The following is a 26,023-nucleotide window of genomic DNA, read 5'->3' on the forward strand; positions in this document are numbered from 1 at the left end:
AACTGTCCCATTAGCCACAAGGAGCAGAGAAAAAAAGTATAATCAACACAATTTTTTTTTTTTCTTCTAGTAGTGGGAAAATTGAATTTTAGAGGACTTGAAATACCTTGACCTATTTAGGAACTGAATACTTGATGATTTTGAAGGCAGCAGTTGTTGTGCCTGTGTGAGATCAATCACAGGGATTTCTGCCTGAAGTACAAGACTTAGGTTGCTGTTAATATTGGTTATAATTAAGGAGTGTTTGATCTGGCCTTTTATGCATCATAAAAGTCAACAATGGATGTTTATCATCCCTTTTTGAGGGTGAAATGAATTGTATGCCTTCCCTTGTGAATTTTGCATGTATCTGAACACACTTCACTGTGTTGCCATAGAATAAACTGCAAAATTGAAGTCTTAAGCCATGCTCTGAACAAAAATACTGTTCAAATATACATAAATTGCTAAAGATGGGAGTTATTTAATTCCCAGTGTTGTTTTAGGATATGGTCATATTTCTCATTATAAACCATATGAACATGGAAAAAGTCTTAATTTCCAGTTTAAAGCCACTAGATGTAGTCCTTCCTTGTATGTGTTACTTGTAACATCACCAGGTGCTCAGTCTTCCTGTTTTCTAATATTCAAATTTTTAAAAGTTGTTCCACAGGTAATCTAAGATACAAAGCATTGTTTCGTAATTTAGGACCTTTGCCTCCTGTAACTGATCTCACTCTTTATGTTAAGCCACTCTGCACAACAATGCCATATGCTCATAACAGCTGTACTTTCTTGCAGCTTTACCCTGCTGAAATAACCCCAGCTCCCTCACAAAGACTATACAATCCCATTTTCTCTATTCCCTATTGTTACATTTCTTAGGTCACTTCTCTGTCTTGGGTTGATGGTTGGGCAAAAGCAGTGTGTGATGATGAGACAGCTATCATAGGAGCCAAAGTAGAATAGAACAAGTTTAAACTTTGCCATTGTTTCAGCAGTAAATTAGTCTGATTTCAGTCCTCTAACCATCTGCTAATACACAGGCATTTCCTATTTCTGCTTCTGAATACTTTGTCACCTTACTGGTGGGAGAAGAAGGTATTCCTTGTGTAGGAGCACCTAGACAGACAACAGTGGCCACCTGGATGATAAAAGAAGAAAATCCTAAAGCAAAGGTATCGTGGTCCTGAGCTAGCCAGAGCTAAGATTAGTGAGTGTGAAAAGAATCATAAGGTCAAGCTGGAAAGCTGCTTGAGGCATTATTGTCCTTCGTGACTGAAAGCAGTCACGTGGGCGTGTGTGGTACGTGTGGGGATAAGAAATATCTGGCCTGGCCTGATAGCTCAGCCCCCTGTTCTGTATATACGTGGGGTAATAAAATTACGAGTTAGTTCTGTCTGGACAACGTGTCCGCATGCTTTAAGGTTTGTAATGTTTTCAGGTTTGTGAGTTTTTTCCCTAAAGCAGCCAGCCCTTTTATATATTGTATTGTATCATATTCATCACACAGTGGTTCACTATAAGATAGGCAGCCTTAGATTAACAACACAGACTTCTACAGCTCCAGATAGAATTCCTTCCAGGAGTGGCAGAGTGCATTCAACAGGAGAAGTCTCACAGATGTTTGCAGGGGGCTTCTCTCTGTTCCTCTGATCTCATTCCAGTTTGGTGGGGAACACACATCAGCTGCAGTGGAAATGCACAGCAGTCAGCTGCAGTGTGAGTTTTTCTGGGATCTTATGAAGCCCCTGAAGTGAAAAAGCAGACTCTGAGTCTCTGGCAGTGGGGATGAGCAAATATAGTTCTGTGAGTATGAGGCTGGGCTACTGGGAGGGACAGCTTACAATGCTAGTAAGAGCTGAGTAAGCAGCTCAGAAATCGAAACTGCACTGGAATTAAAGGAGGGAAAGTATTAATGCTTTAGCAGGTTCAGTAAAGTATAGTGGCTGTAGGAAAATAGCTAAAATATAATAACCAGGACAAGAGGTTATGTTTTCTCTATGCTGCTGATCAAATATGTTTATGAAAACATGTTAGAAATATTACTTAAAACCCAGGCTGTTGCCACTGCATAGATTGGATTGAAATGGCTGGTTATATCCCTCTCCAATATTTGTTATGCATAAACAATTATTTGGGATGTAACCTTTCATCCAGACATTGCTTGGCAGCTGCTAGGAAAATGTTAACACACTGGCTCCATCCCCAGGCTGCAGACTTGGGAAATTTTAATAAACAATTTCAGATTGTGAGCAGCTGCAGACAGCTCTGCTCAAAACTGCTTATGCAAGAACTTCCTACCCCATGTCAGTTCCACTGGATTAGAGTAACAAAGAACCACTATTCACTGCATTTAATGTCTCATTGTGATGGAAATTAATTGGAAGAGAATTCTCCGAAACAGGTAGTTGTGTCAAGAGTGCTGGTGGCTGGTGATGCCCAGGTAGACAGGGTAACCTCTTCCTCTGGCAGCACCTCAGCATCTATTAGGATCAATAGGAAAAAGGAATCAGGGGATCACAAGGTGATCGGGGGGCACCCTTACGCAGGGCCAAAGGAAAGTTGGATGGGTGGCAAAAGAGATGGTCAAGAAGTGGGAAAATGAGTACCAAAGCATGGAAATAATACCTTGGGAGCCTTGGTACGCTGATAAAAAACTGCGCAGGACAGTATGATAGAACAGGGTTTTCTGAAGGAATACTGTTTTATTTATGAGGTCCAAACAGGCCTGTTTGACGGTGTTTGAGACTGTTGCTTTGTTGTTATCCTTATGAATAGTGGGCCTATTTTCTTCGAGAAAAAGATTTGCTGGGTCTTAATACATTAGCGTTAGGCATGGAGAGGGGATGGACAGACACACACACAGCATTTTAAATGAACTTCAGAAACTAAGGAGAAAGCTAGAAGAGCAGAGTTGAAGTCCCAGATGGAATAATCTCGAGTCATGGAGCAGTGGGATGATCACAGCAGGATTCCACAGCAAAATGCTTGCAACTATTCCCTAGACAGGGAGAAAAAAAGAAAGGTAATATTCATGTCCACCTTTCTCAACGTGTAGATCCACGCATTTCCCAGCAGAGGTGCGGCCCCTCGGTACCTCCGCGCTGCCGCCAGACCCAGCTCACCCGCCCCGCCGGCGGGGCCGGGTCGGGTCTGAGCGGCACCGACCCTCCCTCCCCGGTGCCCGCCGGCACCTTTCCCTGGCCGGGCCGGCAGCACCTCCGCACCGCCCCCGCCGTGTCACTCAGGGCCGTCCCTGCCCACGGCCCGCGGGCAGGGCGGGGGCGGCTCCGCGCCCGCACACACCCCCCGTTCCCCGCCCGCCCCCGCAGCGCCGGCGGGAGAGATTGGCCCGCGCCTCTTCAGCCCCGGCCGGCGAGGCCCCGCTCCCGCCCCTGCGCCGCCATCAGCTCCGCCGGGCGCCGGCGCCGAGGAGGTTCGAAGGCCGGGCGGGCGGGGAGACGGGGCGGCCCTGGGGCTCCCCGGCCGTGCGGGGGGCGGCGGGAGGGACCCCCGGGCCTGCGGCCGCCTGGCGGGGGCTCTGCCGGCGGCCCTGCCCTGCCCGTCGGGCCGGTGCGGCGGCCGCGGGATCCCGGCCCGCACGGGGTCCCGGCCCCCACGTCCCTGCCCTGGGGGTAGTTTGGGAGGGGAAATCGGAGCCGCCCGCCTGAGCCGCCCCTTCCCCCGCAGGCCGCCGGGACCATGACTTTCCAGTGGACGGCAGTGGCTGGCTTCCTGTACGGCGAGATCGCAGTAGTTCTCGTGCTTTGCCTGCCGTTCATCTCCCCGCTCAGGTAGGGAGGTCTTCGGTGTGCTGGGCAGCCCAGCTGGTGCTTCTTACCACTTCAAGTTCATTTTACTCCTTCTTTTATGTAAATACGTTGCTTTGCTGCGTCTTACATTAGTTGTGAACAAAGCTGAAGGGATACTGTTTGGGACTGGAGCATCAGGAGTTGCAAGCCTCTTGAAGAAGCTTTATGATTTGTGCGTAGTGCTGATTCATCCGAACAGCGGTCGGGGTGCCCAGATGAGCCCCCCTGCTTTGTGTCAGCAGGTGGGACGGCTTCTCCCAGGGTTCTCGAGTAGCCAGCATGAATGCAGGTATCTAGCAGGAAAAAAAATGAGAGGAGGATGCAGCTTTTTCGGCAGTTGTTTGTCAAATTTGTGACGAGCAACTTTATGTTTTGGTTGTACACTAGGCATTGTGGGTGCTGGACAGATGAAAGATGTCAGATACTCAAAGCAAGCTGCATAAAGCATGTTTTAAGGCCTGCAAAAAATCTGTGATATTAGTTTAGAAAAACTGAACTTGAGTTTGATGCAGAAAGTTCAAGATTACTGAAATAAAGGCCTCTATAGGCTTATATATAGATTAACAACATTATAGTGGTTCTGGAACAACACAAACATTAAGAAAACAGTAAATTCTTGTAAAATACATGCATGTAGTAAGAGAAAAAAACAAAATATGCTCATTACTCTTAGTCTCTGCGAAGGCCTGGCTTACAGCATTATCTTAAGATTGTTTCCTGTAAGTAGATCTTCAAATTTGGTAATGTTAATTTCTTTACAGGATTTAAAGAAAGCTAGCTTCTCCACAAGAGGCAAGAGAAGCAGACTTATGATTTCTTTTCAGAACATCAGGTTTTAAAAAAAAAAAAAGGGCCAGAAACTACAAAAAACTTACAACCCCTCCAAAACCAAGCAGGATGAAACATTAAAGCTTTTTCAAAAGAAATAAAAATGCTGCTGTCTCAGTGTTCTGTAAAAATTGTTGCATATTTACTTTCTACATCTTTAGATGTATTTAGAATGAAGAATACAGCTTTTACTGTAATATCTTAAAGAATAAAAGCTGCTGTGTGGAGAGTCTGAATTTAACTACTTAAACCTGCAGAAGAGTCTTGAAAATGCCTGGCTTCTCCATAGCGGATACCAATAATTAGTCATGTTTCCTTAAATCCAGAAATTGAAACTGTTCTAAAAATCTAATTTAACTTCCCATTTTTACAAGTTGGCTTGTGGGGAGTTAAGCATTTCAACACAGATTATTGAGTTCTCATACTTTCTCTTGTTTTCTAATCAAAAGTGCAACTGTATGTGAGAGGGGAGAAGGATTATGGCAGTCATAATCATCAGATTATTAATGGTTTATGTGAGGAAACTTGCTGCAAGAATTTCTGCAGGCTGATGACACAAGCAGAGTACTTTGGGAATACTGAAATACGTTTCACTTGTGGTGCAAACAGGGCTTGAATCCAGTGTGGCTGAAAGGCTTTAAATTATATTAAATGAATACATTCCTGTGCTCTGTTTGGAGCATTGACCTTTTCCTCTCAACAGTGATTTCTGAAAGCATGAAATAGCTTTATCCCATATGTGATATGTGCCAATTATCTTCTTAATAAAACTTGCAGGAATCTTGTGGGGTTAAAGCGTAGATTTAGCTGCTGTGACAGTACCAGGGGGAAACAGCTCTGCTGTACTCCTCTTGGTGGCCTGAGAGAGAGCTGGTTCTGTCAGAGCAGCAAAGCATGCGTGGATACTGACACGTGTGAAACTGCTCTTCTTGGAAGTTTGATTTATTCACTTCTCAGTCTTCAAACAGATTCTTTGTCTCTTTTGTGCCTACACTTTTTTTTTTTGGTTAATTTTTTGAAATTTGCTAATAAGCTTATAAGTTCCTGGGGAGCAAGTAAATTGACAATGTAAAAAAGACAGATCTGTACTACGAAGTGTAGTACATCCACAGTGGTGACTGGTATTATAGTTTGGAAGGATTATATTTATGTGACTTTTGTCACCAAAAGGCAATGGAGCACTGGTAGATGTGAATGTCAATACTTGTTGAGGAAAAATAAGTGGGAAAATAGTACACAAGAAGACTTTGCAGTAAAGAGATCTAATTTTTAGCCTGATTATAATTGGCAGTGTAGTTGATCTAAGGTCATACCTCAGAGAGTCACTTCTTAAGTGGAGGTCAGTATGGAGCTTGGAGAGTTGCATGTTTGAACAGTCTGTAAGTTGGCTTTGCTTGAGTTGTAGCTTGAAGTAAGCTTTTTGTTTGATACAGACTGTGGCTGTCTGCTATAAAGAATTCAAATTATATTAAAAGATTTAAAGGAGTTTTTTGCGTGCACAGTGTTAAAACATTTTAATCCTTTCTGGCGAACATTCAGAAAAAAACGTGGGAGATGATGCCACAGTCTAATTTAAGTTAAATTCATATTAGGTTGGAAACTGCTTTGTTAGAGGCCAAATTTTAACAGTTTCTGTGAAATGTAAATAGTCTTAACAAAAGTTGGAAATTTTACCTCATATAATCAGACACTGAGTAGCATGTCTGTGTTACATCCCTAATGGTGTGATTAGGTATTATTTCATTTGTGTAGTAGCACTGATTCTAACTTGCAGCAAAAGACAAGTAGGTGCTCTGTTACGACTGGTTGCAATTCATTTGAGCACATCAGATGTTCTTCATTCGTGCTGCAAGTGTGAATTCTTACAGAGCACTCCATGCAGTAATATCAAATAGATGATTGTTTTAAAAAATAATAATTGTCTTCACCACCATTGGGCCTCTGAAGTTGCTTCCATAGCCAGCAAATTTATGCTAGGGAAAAGGATTTTAACCCTTGACAGAATATAAGCATAAGACTTGTCTTTTGTTGTCATTACAAGTTAGACTGTTATAACAGTCCTGGTACCTCATAATTATGCAGATTCATCAGTGTAAAAGATAAGCCTTCTGAAGAAGGATGGTAGAGATGATCCTAATTTGTGGAAGCTTTTAATTTTATTTGGCAACAAGGGGTATAACTGGATAGAAATAAAAATGATGCAATGGATTTTAGTCTTTACCCCATCCCTGAGTTTATTGTAGTCAGGACTGAACATCAAGTAATTCTAGCCAAAGTAAAAGCTGAAATAAAACACACCTGCTATCATGCAAGAAGTTTGCAAGTTGAACCAACTATCTTTGCCTATATTGACAGCAAATAAAAAAGAGATGAGCAAGTTGGATTGCTGGAAAAGTTAAGTGTACATCTAAATTGTATTGCAATTAAAGCAGCTGTTTAGAGACCTTAACAAGTCTCTTATCAATAACAAGGCTCTCTTCTGTGAGGTTGTTATGCTCTTCTTTTACTGCTTAATTATTTTTGAATAACACAATGCTGTTTTACAGATGGCAGAAGATTTTTATGATTCCTCTATGGAGCAAAATGGCAGTATTTTGGAACAAGATGTTCCTTACAATAATAGTTTTACTGATCGTCTTGTTTCTTGGTAAGTGTTAAATATTCGGTTTCTTAAGAAATGGGGGAAAAAACCTGGTACATGGAGTTCGTATCAGTAAATTAACTGAAAGGATTCAAGCCTAATGTAAATCAGCTAATTTATTGAAAAGTTATACAATGGAATGAAAGAGGAGAGGGCGTATACTGCATCCACATTGGGAATCCAAATGCAATACTAATATAGTAGTGAATGAGGAGGAAAAATGGGGCTGGGTCTAGGCTGCTGCTTGGTTTCACTTTCTCAGACAGGTAAATGAACATGTTCCACGCAAGAATTTGGCTGAACTGTGCCTTCTTATGCAGTAGATGGCACTCTTTCCCTTTGTTGCTCTTGAAGAATATATCAAAACCCTGGGCTATTTGACTACTTTTGCTCAGTGCAGATACAAAACAGCTGTTGGCTACCTCTGTTATGAGTAGATCCTGAGGTCTATGAAATAGGAGTAAAGCTTTAAGGAAACTGGAGCTTGAATGGTGACCATATGCCTGATTGATTTCGTGTAATGTCTGTCTTGACTGCTTTGTGAGGTAAGCACCTTTCAGTGATGAAAATAGTTCTCCTGTGTTTAGGGATAGTAGTAGTTCTCCATGGATAGAAGTGTTTCCAGCACCTTAGAGTGAACATGCTCTTTAATTCCAAGCTACTTGAAATAAGAAGAAAAAAATGCATGGTTTTATTTTCTGCTGAGGGAAGTATACAGATGCGCTACATAAATAACAATGTTAGGCCAGACTGCAATACTACATTCTTAATATTAAAAAAGTACCAGAAATATCAATAGACTTTTAAAATCATTATTTAAGATTATGCTTAGTATTATTCTCATAAGTAGATCTTCAGTAAATGGCTTAAGTTTGAAAACTAATGGATTTCATTTACTCTCTTGAACTCAGGTCCAGCTTCAACCAAAGTTTGCTTTCTGGTTGTCGATAGTCATTGATTTTGCAGAAAGATGAAGTTGGGCTAAAGTAAAGCAGTGATGACATGCTTACCCCATAGCATAAAGTGATAGGTTATTTCAGAAGACTCTTCCTATAGCACAGGGACATGCATTTGTTTACTCGTAGTATGTGATGCATTGTTTGAAGTTTTACTTCAGGGTTTTTTTCCCTTCTTAATAACTTAGGCATATGAAAGAGGCAGTCATAAGTGATGATATTCACGTGTGTTTTTCTTTGGAATTGATTGTCTGCTTAGACAAATGCAGCAGCAGTTTAATAACATGGCCAAAATACTCTGCAGGAACTGATGATGTCATGAAATGTGTGTATTCGTTGATGCACAGAAGGAGATTTAAGGTGCTATATTGGTTGTAGGAATGTATGATGACCTTAAGTTTATATATTGTAATATGAACTCTTAACTGGGTTAGATTTTGGGTTTGTGTGGATGTAAGTCCTGATTAATTATTTTGTCCTTTGAAAAGTGTTTGCAGTGTATTAGCCCTTTTGCAGAACTATCAGGAGTATACGATGAATGAAAAGAAGCTGAAAGATGTATGAAAAATGACTGAAAGCTGAGGTGTAGCTTATCTCCTCCATTCTGTTTATTATGTTATTACAGTTAAGTTACTACTGATGTTACTGTGTTACTAGTCTTTCTATTTTGATGGATGTTACAGAAATAATTTTCTCCCTCTGTGATTCAAGCATAAAGTAGACACTTGTGTCATTACTAAAACACATGCTTATCTAACAAACTCTATATGAAATACTTGAGAAAATATTTCTTCTTTTCCCCTCTCTTCCTCATTTCTCACTGTTTGTCCAGGGGGGGATTTTAACTCAGTTGTCAGCAGTGACATTTTAATACTATGGAGTCTTTGCTAACATTTGTAGAGTGTGTTGCTTTGGCCTGATGCCTGGGGACTGGGTGCAAGTGTTAGAAATGACTGTTCAGGCATGTTTTGGGCAATAGTTTGTCATATTTCTGGAAATATGCTGGAGCACTTCAGTGATTTATCAAGACCAGCCTTTAAAATGTATAGATACCATAAGCAGTGCCACTGTTTGCATTATTTCTGTTCGCTGAGCTGAAAGTCCAGATACATATTTCTAGTACTAAGTGTGGTTTATCATACACACACACCCACAGATGTGAATAAGAACGGACTGGTTTTGTTTGCAGATGCTGTTAGAGAAGTCAGGAAGTACTCATCCGTTCACGTGAATGAAAAGGCTGCAAACATCAATAGCAGTGCCTTTGATCACATTCAGATGAAACTCTTTCGATCGCAAAGAAACCTCTATCTCTCAGGTTTTTCCTTATTTCTTTGGCTGTAAGTATGAGATTTTTCTAGTATCTATGTAGTATGTTTATTACAGGAACTGTTGCACAAATTGTAAAGTAAAGATCAGAAGGCCAATTTCAAGAGATTAAAGAATTAAGTGTGACCAGGTTGGATAAGAAGCAAGTAAGATCAGGGAAAATAATACCTTACAAATATTTGAAGATTGGGCAGATGTGTGAGCGACACACAGAAAGAAACATTTTGAATGCTGGAGAAAACGTATATTTTGCAGAAGTTTCTTCAGGAAATACTCATTTCCTTCCTTAAAATTACACCCTTTTTTTCAACATGGAAAACGGAAATAAAAAAAAATCAGAAACTAAAGTACTGTTAAAATAATGTTAATATCTTGCAAGCTGGTATTTTTGCATCCTGCTGTGTTAAGAAGCAAAACTTGAGCCTGACTTCAACCACTTCATCTCAAGCTCAAAGTTAAGACCTTTGATAATAAGTTAAGAACTTAGGATAATATTCCGGCCTTTGAGGAAAGTTTCAGATATATTTCAGATCAAGCACTTTGCGGTAACTTGCCTCCTATGGTGTTATGATATTAAATCTGGTATCCCTTTCAGGATGTTTAAATACAGCTAATAAAACAGTAAAGGAAAGGACAGTTCTGTACTACCCAGCAGTAGCAGCCAAGACAACCTGTGAATCAGTAGCCAAACAACCTGCTGGTCTTAAAAGTGGGCAGGGAGCACATGAGCTCATTGGACACAGATAATGTGAATGAATCGAAACGGATGTGCTGGTGAAATGAGTTTCTATTTGAACATTTTTGTGGTGACTGGGCAAAGAATGCTGGTCCTTTTCTGAGTTACTTCAGCCAGCTGCTTGACATTGCCTAGATATGCAAGAAGAACACAGATCAAGAAAATCACAGAGACTTCTGACAAACTTCTTCCCCTTAGAGTGACGTATGGCCATTTTAGCAGATCATTGTGGAGTGCTGAACATAAAAAAGCGTCAAAGAAAAATTAATATGAAACTTGAGCAGGAAAACATTGGAAAAAACAAAGGTGGTTCTAGCCTTGCACAATAGTGATATGAATGCATCATGTTCTTTGTCTTCCTTTAGAAAGGTTGAGTAAATATGCACAAATATGTTTTTGATCTCTGCTCCAAGAGGAATAGCTGGGTTGTGTCCTGTGCAAGAGCTGGAAGCTGGTCCCCTAGGATCCTACTCCCACTCAGCTTTCAAGGAAGAAAACTTCTCACGTGGCCCCAGCAGATTTTATTGTGCATAAAAGTTCTGCTGTTGAAGAGATTTGCTTGATGTGTTTTTTTGGGCTATTGGCCTTTCACCAAAATTTAGAAGAAATAAGTACTCCTACAGTAGTGGCTAGATAAAAAGACTTTTCTTAGTAGAGCTATTTTGCTTATCCCTTAAACAGGCAAAATGTCTGTCAGAGAAGGTGAGGAAAGTGTTCCTTGGGTTGTCTTATCCTGCACTGCTGCTACCATCACCCAACCAAGTTCAGACCACATGTAGGTGTGAACAGGTACTTGGATGCCCCTGGTTCATTCTTTGGGTCAGTTTTAGTTCATTTCAGCACATCAGCCAATAGGAAAATTCCAGAATAGTGGTAGATGGAGATTCACAAAATGGAGGACACTAGGAGCTTGTCACACGTGACAGCACAAGAAAAGCTTTTTATCTGTGGTTCAGCAATTGTGGAACATTGGGTAAGGAAAATGATCTCCTGTATTTGGAGGTCTTGGATCCAGTTGAGCCCTCATATGCAAACTGCACAGAAAAGAGAAGGGTCATAGTCTCCAGAGACTGTTCCCTAGGTAGGACAGAGACACCCATCTGCTAGTCTGACTTGATGTCTGGAAGATGCGGAGAGCCTACCAAGGCTTGTCTGGCCCTCTGTTACCCCATGCAGAACCAGAGAGGGACGAGAAGGGCTGAAAACTAAAGGCAAGCTCAAGAAAACATGAGCCCACTGCTCACTGGGACCAAATGACTAAATATTTGGAAAAGAGTGAGGCATTGAGTATAACATGATCAACCTTAGGTTGCTTTGTTTCATACTGATAAGTTCTGCTGTTTGGCCTCCCAATTCCCTGAGCCTTCTGGGATAGTCAGTGGGTAATGTAACATTACCCCCACTAGCAGGTGCAACTGGGGAGTACATAAGCAGATTGGGCACATAAAAGTCTGTGTTATCCTAGGATGGCATGTGTCCTTGCTGTGATGACCCATTGGGACCTCTGAGGAGAGAAGAGGGAGCTTGTCTTTCAGCCAGAAAAGAACCTTTGAAGGGAAGATCCAATTGGTTGCTATATCTGTAGTAGCTTGTAGAAAAGATGGAGTGAGCTCATTTCAGTGGATCCACACAGGAATGACAAGAGGTAACAGATCAGGAACCTCAGATAGAAAAGATAGAAAAGCACTTCTACTATCAAGAGCAGTTAAACACTGAAACAAGGCCCCTGAATGATGGTGGAATCACTTATCGTTGGAGATGGTGGGAAATCAACTGGATAAGGATCTGAGCAATCTGCTTAACCTGTCCCTACTCTGGGCAGGATGACCTCTGGAAGCCCATTTCAACCTGCATGATTCTATGATTCTGTTTTAGTTGTGGTGTTTTAATGACTCCTATAAATTAATAAGCAATAGTAAAACATGCTAAGCCTTGGAAAAGTAGTGACATGGGGACCTTAACTTTTTTCCTTATCCCCAAAAAAGTAAGAAAATGAGCTTCCAGTGAAGAAGCTGGAGGGTGAGGGGAGGCTTACCTCAAAAAGGTCTACTAATATTTTTTCAATTATGAAAAAGTTAATTACTTGGATTTTCAAATTTCTTTGACGAGCAGCTGCATAGTTATATTACAGGCATTAATTTAACTTAGTGTTACTTTGGCTTGATTCAGCAACATACTGCTTTGAAAGACTCCCAAGATGAATAACAAAAGTAGTGATGCAAAGAGGCAATCACTAGATCAAATCTAGGCAAAGCTTAGATTTGAGGTGCCATATGCATGCTCTTGATTTAACTGTATTGATAAAGTACTTTGAAGATTAAAATGCTCACATTGCTAATTCTATTCTTGTAAGGCCTTTTATAAAGTTGTGGGATTTTTTTTATTATTTTTTTTTGCACTGTACTCCTTACCATTAACATGTTGTTTGGGTCTTCAATTTGGAGATCCATCCTGTTTAAAATTAAGAGTAACTCAGCCTTTAAGCAAGCATGTCTGACCCCTTAATGGCTGTGGGTATTTAGGAGGAGAGAGGTTCTGCATAAAGTAAAAATCAGAATGTTAATGGATGAAAATATTTTCAATCTCTCCTTTTACTGTTATTTGTCACGGATGAACTTGGATGTTTCCCTTCAAGTGCTTGAACAGTTCTCTTCTGGTTTTGTTTTTATAGCTAATGCAGCAAATGAAAAGGGGTTGCTTTGGTTTTCTGGCTTGTTTGGTTTGTTTTGGTTTTTGTTGGTTTTGGTTTTGCTTTTTAAAAAAAAAAAAATTATGATGTGAATTACAGTTCTGTTCACTGTATTTCTTCACAGTGTATTGAGACGTACTGTCACCCTTCTTACTCAGCTGGCAAAAGAGATGGCATCTCATGCAGCTCTGGAAACGCAAGTAAATGATGCTACTGAAGCAGCCAAAAAATACATGGCTGAGAATGAAAGGCTGCAGGAGGTATCTTTGAGCTTCTTTAGTTATTTTCTTATTCAGCAAGTAGTTAGTACAAAATACTGTGAGGATGATTTGCTACTGAATAATATTTGTTCATTTTTTTCCCTCTGGTGGAAAAAGGAAGAACTATGTACTTAAAATATGTAATTCAGAATACTGAAAACAAATTTCAGTAGCATTTTACTAACAAAGGAAACTGAAGTAATCCAAATAAATGATGTTCTGTCGTTCCAGGACAAATTTCATCGAAGTACTAAGAGATGTCTTGTAAAATTGATATTTTGTAGTTACTGTATTTTGTATTCTTGTATCTTTTTGTAGTGGGTTTGTATTTTGTATTCTTGTATCTTTTTATAGTGGGTCAGCCGATTTCCTAATACTTTCCTATTTTAGTAGGACACTGCCGTAATATTAAGTAGTATTGAGTGCAAAAATGTCTTACTTAAAAGAACCACCAATGGATCAAAGAGATGTTATTTTTATGAGAAGAATGAAGAAAATTAAGCTATCATTTTTCTGTTGTGGTTCAGTACACAATCGTGTGCAGGAAGGGAAGCAATCAAAGATAATCAAGATAAATGTATGAAATCTTTCTTTGATTAGTTTGAATTCTGTTTGAAGAGACTGAACCATAAGCTAGTGTGCAGATATGTGGGGTATGAAGACTTTTAGAGCATTCTTCAGTCTGGCACATTGTCAAAACAAAATTCACTGCACGTGTGTACAGGTTTCCTTCGAGTTTGTCTAACACAGCGTCTATGGTTACCAGCACTGTAATTTTTTTGTAATAAATCTTCAGACAGAGAACAGATTCTGGACAAAAAAGTACAAGAAGGATGTAAAAAAATGCAGTTGTTTGAGAACTGTTGTAAAACAAAGATCATTAGAGCATGTTAGGTGTTTCCTGAGTATGCAATGATTACAAAATTTTGTGATTTGGTATTTTGTCAAAATGATCCAGATTCCCTCCCTCAACCATGGAATTTGTCTCTTTACTGCCTGTGGTACTTTTTTTTTCTTCTCTATTTTGTTGGGATTTGGCCAAAAGTCCTCTTTTTTGTTCTGCTTTCGTATTCCCTTAGCAACACATTCTCTTAGCCACTTGTAAGCGATAGCCAGAAACTGGGAACTGTATTCCTGTCTGTTTCTGTTTGTGTATTTGATTGCACGGTTTGCAAAAACACTGGTAGCCGCAGGTCCAGGCAACATGCTGTGGCTGGATCTCTGTTGTGACGGACATGTGAAGTGTTTGGAATTGGAATATTTTAACTTTATAGACATACTGTGCCTTAGATTTCTCTCATCCAGTGGCTTGGCCCCTGCATTTGTGTTTATTTGCAAGTGTGCTTCATTCTGCCATCAGAGAGAGGTGAGAGCAATTGCATAGAAGGCACTGGCTGCAAGTATAAATACTGTAAGTTTACTCTGGTGTGCGAGGTCTGCACTGTCTCCTGTTCAGAGATTCCATGGGGCACAGGACTTAAGATGAAAGCTCACAGAAATAGCTATTTGCATATTAATAGAAAGAGGTGATCACAAAGTAAAGGAGACAGTTAGCTATTTTCTTACCAACAGTCCAGTGTAATCTCCACTCTTTGATTAAATAGCTTCTGGAAAATTTTCTTCAGCTCTTTTCCGTGGATTGTTTACCAGTCTTTATAAAAGGTTCTTTTCCTTCATCTTTATAAACAGGTTTTTTTTCTTCTTCCTAAAGTAATCTTTCCCCCTTGCTCCCACCTGTGCCCGGTAAACTCTGATATCACAAGTTCACCTAACAGCTGTTTATCTCAGATGTTTCACTTTTCTTTTTTCCATTAAGCATTTTCCACTTTTTTGCCATTTTCATAACAGATGATGTGTGGTTGGGCAGTAGAGGCAAGTAGAGCAAAGGATCTAATTATGGGGTCTAATTTACATCTTAATAACATGCATAAGTATAGTAGTGCCAGCAGTTCTATAGTACAGGGAAGATATTGCTCTTGTGCCTAGTGCTTACAGGGCTCTTCCTCAATCCTTTCCTAGTTTTTTTTCTTGAATTTCACTGGAAATTGGATCTAGATATTGAAGTATTCTGAAGATGGAAGAAGCAGCTGCAAACCTACAAGGAGAGAAATCGCAATAAACTATTAGAACAAGTTGCACATAAATATGACCGTGTTCTGTCACTGGCAAGTCCCAGCGTATATCTTCTGAAAAACATATTTATAACATAAACAAAAGTTGTACACCTGATGCAGAAATACTCTTACACAGGAAATAGTACCATTCTGTTACAAGTATGCCATTACTATCGACCTAAAACATTGAGCTTTTTTATCTCCTTTATTTTTTTTTAATTCAGGGGAATTTTTTTCTAGAATGATCATCTGCCTGTATCACGTTGACATTTGATAAAACCTGTTGGTTTGCAAGATTGAAGTTGACATTCTTTGGGTGTTTTGAATTAATGTCAGGCTAATGAAAATAAAATTAATTGTAGCAACTGTGTTTTTTATTAGGCCTTGAGTGGACAAGGAAGTGATAAAAAGAAAGAGTCAAAGGAAGCAACTCAGGAAAAGTTGAAGGAGGAAGTTGAATATTTGAAAGCAGAACTACAGAAGACATCGACTGGTAAGTATTAGTTAGGACTTCTTTTCAATTAAGAAAAAGATGATTTCAACACTGAACGTCAAAAATGTATTCTGGGTATAGCATTAACTAACTTAAATCATCCATTTCCAGAACACTTGGCATGGCATTTCTTTACATTTGACTAGGAACTAGCAAAACATCACTGCCATCCCTGTATTTTAGTAAATGTTTCATTATGAAATGTGTACAGTGTAATTAGAACACCTTAATTAAATTATAATTATTACCAAATTGAAAGGATATATTTAAGTGATGTTGACTTGTCTTCATCAATGACGTGACCAGGATGTGGAATCAATTGCAGGTTGCTTATAGCCATGAGTTTGATCTTTCATATCATACATAGCAGCCACTCTCCCTATATGAAATGGGGAAGTATGTGGTTGAGGTTTTTTACTGTAACATAGGGTTTCTGTCAGATAGCAGAGAAGTCCTTGACAAGTATTCTAAATTTATATCTGTTCTGCAGCAGAGGTGTTAAGGTGTTAGCTTTTTAATTATTTTTTTTTTTGTCTACAAGAAAACATACCTTGCAATTTGTAACATAATACTTTTGTTACAGCTTCCGTGTTTAAGGTTTAGGTTGTCAAAACTGCTTTATAGGCAACCCAAATTGAGATAGAAGCAGATTTTACCTGTTTGGTTCTGTCTTACTGGGATCTGTCAAGGTGTGTGATGCTTATGAACACCTGCTCCTCTGAGATTGGTGTTTTTAAGATAACACTGCCTGTGATCTAGTAAACATTAATCAGATGTTCAGAATGTAACAAAATACAGATTTTCATGGTACCAAGTTGTGTGTTGTCATCAAAACATAGCCTTGCTTTCATATTGCAGTGCTACAGAGCTGTAAGAATAACAGCATATGTTTCATGTATCCTTTTTCATTGTCTTTTTTCACTGGGAATTCAAACTAGAACTGTAGAACAGCTGTTTTCAGCTAGGCTTGAAGCAACAATAATCTTTAAATAGAGAGTCTCATTAGTTCACATTCTCAGGCAGGTTTGATAGTGGGTTTTCCCTCTCCTGCTGTTTTCTTGAAGAAAGGGGGAGCAAACTGCCTTTGAAGTGACAGGATCAATGGAAAATTTAAATGCATATGTTTTATTTAAACTAACTGGTGGTATGTAACACTAATATAGTGTAAGCTTTTCAGACAGGAATGCTAGAGAAAGTGAAGGAATAAATAGATTTACCTCATGCTGCTTCAGCTGCATTCTCCCTGTGAGCTGTTGTCCATGCAAAAGATGTATAAATTAAGGCATACTTGAATCTTTTGTTAGGGCAAAAGTGGGGGAGAGAGTCTTTCTTAGGAATGAATAGGAAAATATTTACAACCCTTCCACTGATGCCATCCCCCTCATTGCCAAAAACCCCATAGGCATTACTATCAGCAGCTAGGTGGTATTAAGGTATGTCTGTCTTACAAAAAGTGAGTTTTCTTGTATGTTGTGTTGAGCAAACTGATAACCAGAAGGTTTCAAATCCCACATCCGCAGACACAGGTTTCTTCGGAGTGTTAGAGAAAGTGAATCAAATTTACTGTTTTCTTTTGGAATTCCTGCAACTGAGCAGGTGAATGTTGAGTTTCATGCTCACTAAGTGTGAGCAATGCATTACACAAAATGAAAGTTGAGATTGAAAAGCTTGTTTTACCTCTTTTAAACTACTTGTTTCATGCTACTGAGCTCACATGACTAAAGTGACCTTTCCTTTGTGTCCAATCCATGAAATTGGGGGGGGGGGGAAACAAAGAGTGTAAAGGGTGTCACTAGTAATGAAACAAGGCAAAACTGGTATAAATATTAAAACTTCACTGGATTTAATTTTGGAGGTTTTCTTTTTGTTTATTTTTTCAGCGATAGTTTCAATGCAAGTAGTAGGTTTGGATTTTGTTCTTGTTTGGTTGGGATTTTGCATTAGGTGTTTTTTGGCTGTTTGGAAGAAAAAACAAGTTTCAAAAAGGTAGTTTCAAATATCCATTTTTCTGGTCTGGGACATATGTTAAGCTACTGATGCACGGTGATACATTATTTTATACTGCGCCACATGTTGAAATGTCGGTTAACTCAATAGAGTGGCACCTAGGAGGAATCCTAAATGTAAGGCTGCTTCACATTTAAGAACACAGTTTAGTATCAGATCGGTGCTGTGACTTCACTGGAGATCCAAATTTTCTCTAAGGTTTTGAGTCAGTATTTACAACTGACAGAGAAAATACTGTATGTCTCCTTACTGAAATTATAGTGTAGATGGAAATTATTGCAGACTTTCAGGACACTCATCTCTAGTTCTTCGCTTTTTACAGGAAACACAGTCAGCTTCTTTTCTCAATTAACTGTAAGTGAAATCCTAAGTTAAGAAGACATTTTTCCACCTCCTGTGCTTTGAAAATACAGTATGGAGACTGAGTAGTGAAATTACTAAAATCTGAGGAAAGGTTGGAAATAAATGACAAAGATTTCAGCCAAATTTGCTTCCTTTTCAGACTTGCCTTTCTTATTCCTCTTGATGCCTTTTGTTGTTTTATTCCAGAAATGAAGAGGACTAGTTCCTCACTACTTTATTGCAACTCCACATATTGTCGTCAGGGCTTTATAAGCACCCAGCAGTGGGGCTAGCACTTTGAGAGCCTAAATCCATTTTTAGCATACCTAGACATGTAATAACATGACTGTATAGAAACCTTTGAGATGGTAATTTATTGATAAAGTTGTATATGATGAAAAATGTCTCATTGATACCTACATACTCATTGGAGCACACAGCACAGATGTGAGAATTTTTCTCCTGCTACACATTAGACATATTTCTAACAAAATGTTGATTCAGATAATTAAAGGCTCTCAGAATGACTGCTAATCTTGGACCTACAGGGATTTTCTAGGGAAGAAGGAGATGCTAGGATATTGTTTCAGGTTTTGAAAACTATCCACAAAGCCACAAGAAAATAAATTATATGAAATTAAAAATGAAGTTAGAGCTGAGAGAAGTGTCATAGAGCAGCAGTCCTTACTGGGGCTGGGGGCAGTAACAGGGCTAGCAGTGCATTAACTTTCTTTTCTTGCTCACAGATCCCAAACTATGGAAATGCCTGTGTGTGAAATGTCAAGTTTGTTATTATTGGACCCTTTGGGCAGGAGGGAGACTTCTGCAATGCTGTACTATTTCAACTTCTATCACATGATTTTTGGTGACATTTTCCTAATATATGGTAAAGGCTACAGCTTTGTTTACTCAACATAAATTTATACAGAACACGTAATATTGATCAGGTTGTGTGGCAGAACAGACTGGTGACAGACTCCTCTCCAGCTTGTTGACCCTCACTTTTCTAACAATATTTCATAGCAAATGGCATGCACCTTAAGTTTCTGTTGGCAGATGATGTAGCACAACAGGCATTGAAGTCCCAGTATCTCTGTGTGCAGTTAATTTGAGCTGTGGCATTAATTGCATCCTTGAGCTGAGTCTGTAGTGCCACATTGAGACAAAATCTGTTCCATTAGGATTCCACTTCGTGAAATATGTGCTGGCTCACCGAAGTCATTTAGATGCTTTTGAAGTTTAGTTCAACTTTTTCTGAAAATACTCTCTATTTATGTATCATTGTCATAGGCATACAGTGCGGCAGGAGGAAATTCTGATGAAACTCCCGTGCATCCTTTGAGGTTTGTTTTGTGTACAGAATGTGTCACAAGTGTTTTTCGTTTCGTGGTTGCATAGTGTTGTAGGAGACAGGAAGAGAGCAATAATTTATGTGGAGGGCTGGTTTTGAAATAGCTTTTAATTGTTAACTGTTCCAGAAGGTATGAATGTACAGATGTACAGCTTTCACTTAAAAGTGAAGATTATTAGGTGTTAGATAATTAACCAATACAAGCATTGGGAATACATTTCATAAAACTGGCTGCAAGGGAGAATTCAACTTGGCCTTTGTGTTGCCAGGCAGGCTAGTGCCATATATGAAAACTATGTTGAGCTCCACTGATGCACTCCAGTTTAAAAAAAAACAAGTTAAAGGAATTGGCCACTATCTCGTGTTATTTAGCCAATGGCAGAGGGAGGTTTTAGAAACAAAGTCAGTCTTACTTAACCTTACTTTTTACCTGTGGGATCATAAGCTTGGTGGGAGACATTGCACAAGGTCACACGCACTGCGAGTTGATGGGAAGGGATGGCGCCGCATACACAAGCGTGGGTTTGTTATACAAGGCTGTTTATGCCGTCGGAAGATTCTCTTAATATCATTTTGTAACAAAATTTCATTTGAGATTACAAAAGGTACTTGAAGCAAATTTGTGATTGATTTTTCTGGCCCTGCCTTTTTGTTTTAAGCTATCTGACCATTATATCTTATGAAGAGAATTCAGAATTAGTATGGAATTACTTGACTGGAGTTGTGTTCCCAGCCTTACAAGCGTATTTGTTGGCAAATCTTTTGTGCCGTCAGTGCCTAAATTCTTAAATGTGAATAGCTCTTTCTCAACTTGAAAACTCTTAAAAGAGAGGACTCTTTCTTACTCTTTAACTGGTCCAAATCATTTGGGTTGTAGGTTTGTATTGTGAGCAATGCTAATGTAAGTTCCAGATGGTTTCCTTAGTAGCAAGCACTGTAAGTCAAGTGATTTAGTCAGACCAGGACTAGTACTTGTGCAAGAAAACACCCAAAGAATCATCAGTTGGTTTTGTTGCTGTTTGGTTTTGTTTTAGTGTTTGCTTCTCCGTGCTCATTGAATGAGAGGATCATAGAAATGCTACTGGGCTGCACAGCTGCTGGGCTGTGGTAATCTCCTCATCCTGCTTTGAATTCAGAGCAATATAAAGTAAACTATCTGTGCTGGATTAGGATACAGAGAATGTGGTGAGAGAAGGACAAGTTCTCTACTTCTCCTGGACTGTACATATTACATTAGTTTATGGACCTCCAGTCACACGTGTAACACAAGTGTAAAGGGATAAAATTTTCCACAAATGTCTTCCACTGAAACACTGCCCTAAGAATGTTTTGTTGATTATTATTTTAAGGGAAGAGGAAGAAATGAAAAAGGATAGCCTACCTCTCACAGTACTGAGGCTGGATTTGAGTTTTGGGACTTACTGACTATTCTTCTCATTAGTTGCATTAATGTAGAAACAGCATCCTCACCTCCTGCCTGCTCAAGCCTTTTTTAGTAGGAACAGTCAGCTGTTGGGGTTTGCTTGCTGCCAGTGCAGCTGTTCTGTCTCCTGTGAGAAAAACCAACAGGCCAGATGGAAGCCAGAAATAAAAACTGACTGTGTTGTGCATACAAAGGATTTTCTGTTCCCTGCTGGATCCGTGTTCATATGATACAGTCCATATGACAAACAATGTACATGTGCCATCGACTGAGCTGCACTGCAGTGCTTGTGCAGTGCAGGAGAGTTGAGCAGTGAGATACGAACGGGCTCTGTTGCTTGACAAGAAGGCGTCCAAAGAAATTGGGCTACTGAGGAATTCACATTGTCAGAGATGTGATGCTCCTTTTAATTGTGTGGTCCTAACAAGAACAAGTTAGTGGTTTGTTGATGTTTTTCTTTTTTTGTCCATAGCCAACACAGGTGGAAAGGACAATCTGTTCCCTGCTTTTTCGTCTTCTAGGGTTAGGTGAGGTATTCCTGTCGTACATCTGTTTTGGTCAAAACATTAAAACAATGCAGTAGCTTGTTAGCTTTCTTGATTTGTAGATGTTTTTAGGTATTTTGTTCATATTTTAAAGATAAAGTAGTTTTTAGTTGCAACTAAAGTACCGTGCTGCTGCTTATAAATAACTAAATAATATTAGATCAAAAATATTGAGTTCCTACTTCTTCAGAAATAAGTTCTCATTAATTTTTACTATAACTATGTATAAGAATGTTCAAACAAAAGCAGAATTTATCTTTCTAATTAGTAGATTCTTGAAGAAGTGAAGTGGCATATACATACAGTTTTTTGTCTACAGCTTAAAATTCAGAAGTTTATCAAATTGTCAAAAATTTATTTTATTGATTTCCAAATTTTACTATTGAATATTTTAAACAGTAATAAGATCAAAGAAAGACTAAATGCATTGGAGTTTGATTTGTCACAGGTGTGGAAATTATAGTCATTCCAAATACCAATACCTTTAGAAAATTTGTATTGATGCTGTCAAGAATGCCATAAAGGATGAAGGATAACTGTGTGAGAGTATGGAAATTAAAAAAAGGATGTAAAGAGATGGGGTGAATTTTTTATCGCGTTGGAATCAACAGACAGAAGTGTTATTAACTTCAGTAAATCAGAGTTTCAGGCTGGGTAAAAGTCCTGTTACTGGAAAACCACTTGCAGGCTTCTGAAATGAGAACCATTTTTCATCTATACATTCAAATTAATTAAAAATAGCAGAAATGGAGAGGGAGTTTTCCTTTTTGCATGTAAAAGAATGGTCAAATCTAGTTTCTGATGTTTCAGGAACTAGCAACCAAAGAGAAATCTGGTTCAGACCAAACAGATCTAGCTCCTCCTCTTGGGAATAGGCTCTTAGAGGTGCTGCAATTCTTGAGTGTCTTGGAGGTCTCTGGGAAAGAAGGCTCTTTCTCAGGGAATTCACAGTCAAAGGATAGATCCACATTTTTGGAAAAAGGAATTTGCAAATGTTCTTTTTTTTATTTGTACCATCAGATTTGGTTGTTCGGGGTTTTTTAAGTGGCTGTATGAGCCAGCCTTATTAGGTCATTAACAACGTTTGTTTTAGCATGAATATATCAAGTTTTAGAGTGTGGCTGTGCTCTACAGCAGAGAAATACAATGATACCTGAGACACCTGTAGCAGAGGAATACGAAAATGTCTAAATGACATTGTAAGGTCCTGGGCTGCTTGGTACTGCAGCGTAGACATCTCTCAGTTTATTGTGTTGAGATTGAGTAGAGTAATAATTACTTTTTCTGACGTGAAAAGTTTGTTCACAGTTGTCTGTCCTCCCACCACCATTTCTGCCTTCTCATCCATAAATTGATGCTTCTAATCAATTAACTCATGCATGGTGAAAGAACAGGGTGAAAAGGAGGGGTCTGTGCTCCTATAATAATGTATTCTCTCCCTTCCCCCCATGTTTTGTAGATAGTCTCAGCTGGTTTGTGAAAATCTTGCCAAGTATTTGAGTTCCCTCTTTATTTTAGGAGGGCTGACAGTTTTGATTTTGGAGTTGTGGGGTTTTTGTGAAGTTTTTCTAAAACTGTCTCCTGCAATGTGACAGAATACTGTAGTCATGACTAACTTGCCACCTCTTTCAACAGTTTATTGGTCTCGCCCTTACCTGTCTTACAGACCCTTCCTGTTCCTTGTGCTGATCTTACTGAACACAGGTCATTCTCTTTCCCTGTCCTGAACATCTCTTCCTGTGTACATCTGTGATGCTGTGTTTTAAATTCAAGCTTTTTTAGAGGAAGGAATGTCTACTGCAGCAGAGCCTTAATACACAACCAGGGCTCTGAGGATCTGCAGAAATACAAGTAATAATTAAAACACCAATTCTGATATTTTACAGCTTTCCAAAAGGCAAAAAATGAAGTGGCTGCAGTTAAAAAGCAATCTGATGGTGTTAGAAGAGAATATGATCATCTGATGAAGGAATATGAACGGCTTCAGGTAGGTGGCTCCAGATTGCTATACAAGCACTGTGTTTTGAAGTTGTACCAGCAAAATTCTGCTTGTTTGGTATTTATTGTGCAAGAGAATTTACCAAAATTTTTAGTATAGCATAAGGTTACAATGGGCAGCAGTCCTTAAACTTCATCAGAATAGTAGAATTTAGTTTTACAAGAATGGCAAAGTTATTAGCGTTTTCTTTTTTTGCACTTTGGGTGGCAAAGCTCAGGTCAAAATTGTTAGATTCAGTTTTGTTGTCATTTGGGAAATAAAATTCAGATAGTTTTGGATGTGATGATCAAATTGAAATCTTGTAAGAAAATGATAGGAATAGTAGTGGGGGGGGTATGTACATAATTTATAAAAATAATTTTATTTTGTTTGCTCTTTAATCATGTTTTTGCATTACTGGATTATAAATGCTGTAATATTGTTGATATGTAAGAATAGAAAACCAAAAAACACAACAAACAGCCTAAGCTAAAAACAGGCTACTATAAAATTCAAGCTGAAGTACAAAATAATTTAAAAAAAAAACCAAACACATAACCAAAAGTTCAGTTAGCTGTTTGATTGAGTTTGCATATGTGCATGGTCATAATACCCATAATATACACCCATGAAATATACAGTAATTATTTCTGTTCTTTTAAGTTGTCTGACAGATGTTCATATGCTCCATGCCTAACCTCTTGTCTTAACCAAAATTCAATAAAAATGAAAGCTGTCCTTTTTACAAGTAGTGATCTTGGGAGAAAATAAATGATTGATGTTAAAATTATTTTTCCTGCACTTTGTGAAACCACTTACTGATTCCCAGCCTCACCCTGTACTACAGAGATTGCTCAACTGATCTGTGTGTTCAAATCGAGACCACCATGCATGTCCTGTCCTTGTTGTGCTTCCCTGTGTAATGAGCCATAGTAGTCCTGCTGCATTTCTAACAGGCTTGTGGTCTAGAACACACATCCTCACCATTTTCTGTGTTTACCTCTGAATGGAAAGAACAGAAGGTACTGGGCACACAGAGGGTGCAGCTCCCAGGGATAAATCGGTTGATAGGAGAAAATGCTTTCTGCTGAGTTTGCTGCGCAGTTCAGATTGTTCATGAATGGGAAGCAGACCTAGGGTTGCACAGCCCTGACTATCCTGGGATCAGAAGCACAAGTGTTTGTGGGGTGGTATTGATGGGAACTTCGAAAGGTGTATGGTGAACAAATCAGGTGTGGCTGCAAGGGGGCAAAATGCAGCATCTGAAGTCAACGGTTTCTGATCTTGGCCAAACTTAAGTTGTTTATCTGTCTCTTTTCAGCAAAGTTTAAATAAAGCAGAAGATAAGAAAGACCTGTAAGTGCAACTAAGACGGATGGCATCAGTACAGTTGCTTCAATGAGAAAAGCCTTGTGCTGTTTATGTTCCTGATGCGTATCTGAAACAAAACTTGATTTTTCTGAAAAGCACATGCATTGCAGGTCATTATTCAGATTCCTCTAATATATCTTGGTTGCCAAAATGTTCTGTGTTGCAAATAAAATGTTAGGTGGTGTACTGGATTTACCATGGAGTTTGTCACTGCTCTCCTGAGGAGAAATTCAAAAATCCACCTGAAGCAACTTGACTGTTTTCGAAGCTTTTGCCTCCCATAAGAGTAACAGACCATGCACCATTTGCTTGTAGCATTTGAGTGAGGTTGTATATCACACTATATCATAAAAACATCTAAACCTCCTTTTCAACACCTGTTAGGAGTTTTAAAAATTCAGTTACTGCTGGGTTGAAGAAGGTTAAAAGCTTTTCATCAGCCATTCCACTTCAGTGGAAAATCAAATGACAATCAATCTAAGGAAAATAAAGAAAGGAAAACTGCATTTCTAAATCCATCTCACTAGCTTTTGACTTCCACTTAGCCACATGGATTTGAGTGTATTTTGACAAACAATATTTTGCATGCCTCTGGTTTATTTTTCTTTAATATTTGGGTTATTTCAGTTTTGGGTTGGCTGGTATTAGCAGTCTGTATTTTTACACTGTTTACATCTGTTTACTCTTATGTACCACCTAAATTCTTTTGCCTTGCTAAGTAAAAAATCTTTTTAAATGTAGACAGTTTGGTTTGTTTTGTTTTGTTTTCATGGATACGATACCTCAAATAAATGAGCACTGTTTTACATAAGACCTTTTTGGTATTCAGAAAGTTGTTTTGAGTTTCTTATTTGTTAGTTGGTCCCAGTTTATATTTGGAAGTTGGATATGTTTGTTATATTAAAGGGATTGTTTAAGTTCCTGAGTTTCTGGGTTTATTCTTATAAATCTCTCCCAGTATGCTATCTCATCATAGTTAACAGGTATGTTACTAGGAAAAAAATACACTTCTGGCTTGGTGATGTTAACTTTTCTTGAAAGCACAGTCTTCTTCATAGGGGTAGTTTTGATTGCTCTGGGAACAGAATTTGTTTAGCTTAGAATTTAAACACAGCTTATCAAGTAGTATAACGCATAATAACATAGCATATTAAATAAAAATGCAT

At 38.9% G+C, this 26,023-nt stretch overlaps 1 protein-coding gene across 2 annotated transcripts; it reads left to right on the top strand.

The window, feature by feature from the left end:
* The first annotated feature begins 3,281 nt into the window (after positions 1-3,281).
* BCAP29 (B cell receptor associated protein 29) lies at positions 3,282-25,782 on the top strand. Of its 2 annotated transcripts, XM_051805156.1 has the most exons (8): positions 3,282-3,418; positions 3,673-3,776; positions 7,169-7,269; positions 9,409-9,559; positions 13,098-13,233; positions 15,729-15,840; positions 23,395-23,495; positions 24,808-25,782. In XM_051805156.1, exons 2-8 carry the CDS (start codon positions 3,685-3,687, stop codon positions 24,844-24,846), a joined length of 732 nt encoding a protein of 243 aa, XP_051661116.1. In that variant the 5' UTR covers positions 3,282-3,418; positions 3,673-3,684; the 3' UTR covers positions 24,847-25,782. The 2 variants fall into 2 exon arrangements, with proteins under 2 accessions (XP_051661116.1, XP_051661117.1); XM_051805157.1 differs by lacking the exon at positions 3,282-3,418 and having other exon boundaries at positions 3,487-3,776.
* Positions 25,783-26,023: the final 241 nt, after the last annotated feature.

Source organism: Manacus candei, unplaced genomic scaffold (assembly GCF_025592945.1).
Source record: "Manacus candei isolate 608988 ecotype Guabito, Panama unplaced genomic scaffold, ASM2559294v1 h1tg000063l, whole genome shotgun sequence".
NCBI classification, from domain to species: domain Eukaryota; kingdom Metazoa; phylum Chordata; class Aves; order Passeriformes; family Pipridae; genus Manacus; species Manacus candei.

Bases quoted from the DNA above. Each gene is read 5' to 3' on its own strand.
- BCAP29 (XM_051805156.1), top strand. From the start codon at position 3,685: ATGACTTTCCAGTGGACGGCAGTGGCTGGCTTCCTGTACGGCGAGATC. The intron at 7,270-9,408 runs GTAAGTGTTAAA...TTTTGTTTGCAG, and splicing joins ACTGATCGTCTTGTTTCTTG to ATGCTGTTAGAGAAGTCAGG. The intron at 23,496-24,807 runs GTAGGTGGCTCC...GTCTCTTTTCAG, and splicing joins AGGAATATGAACGGCTTCAG to CAAAGTTTAAATAAAGCAGA.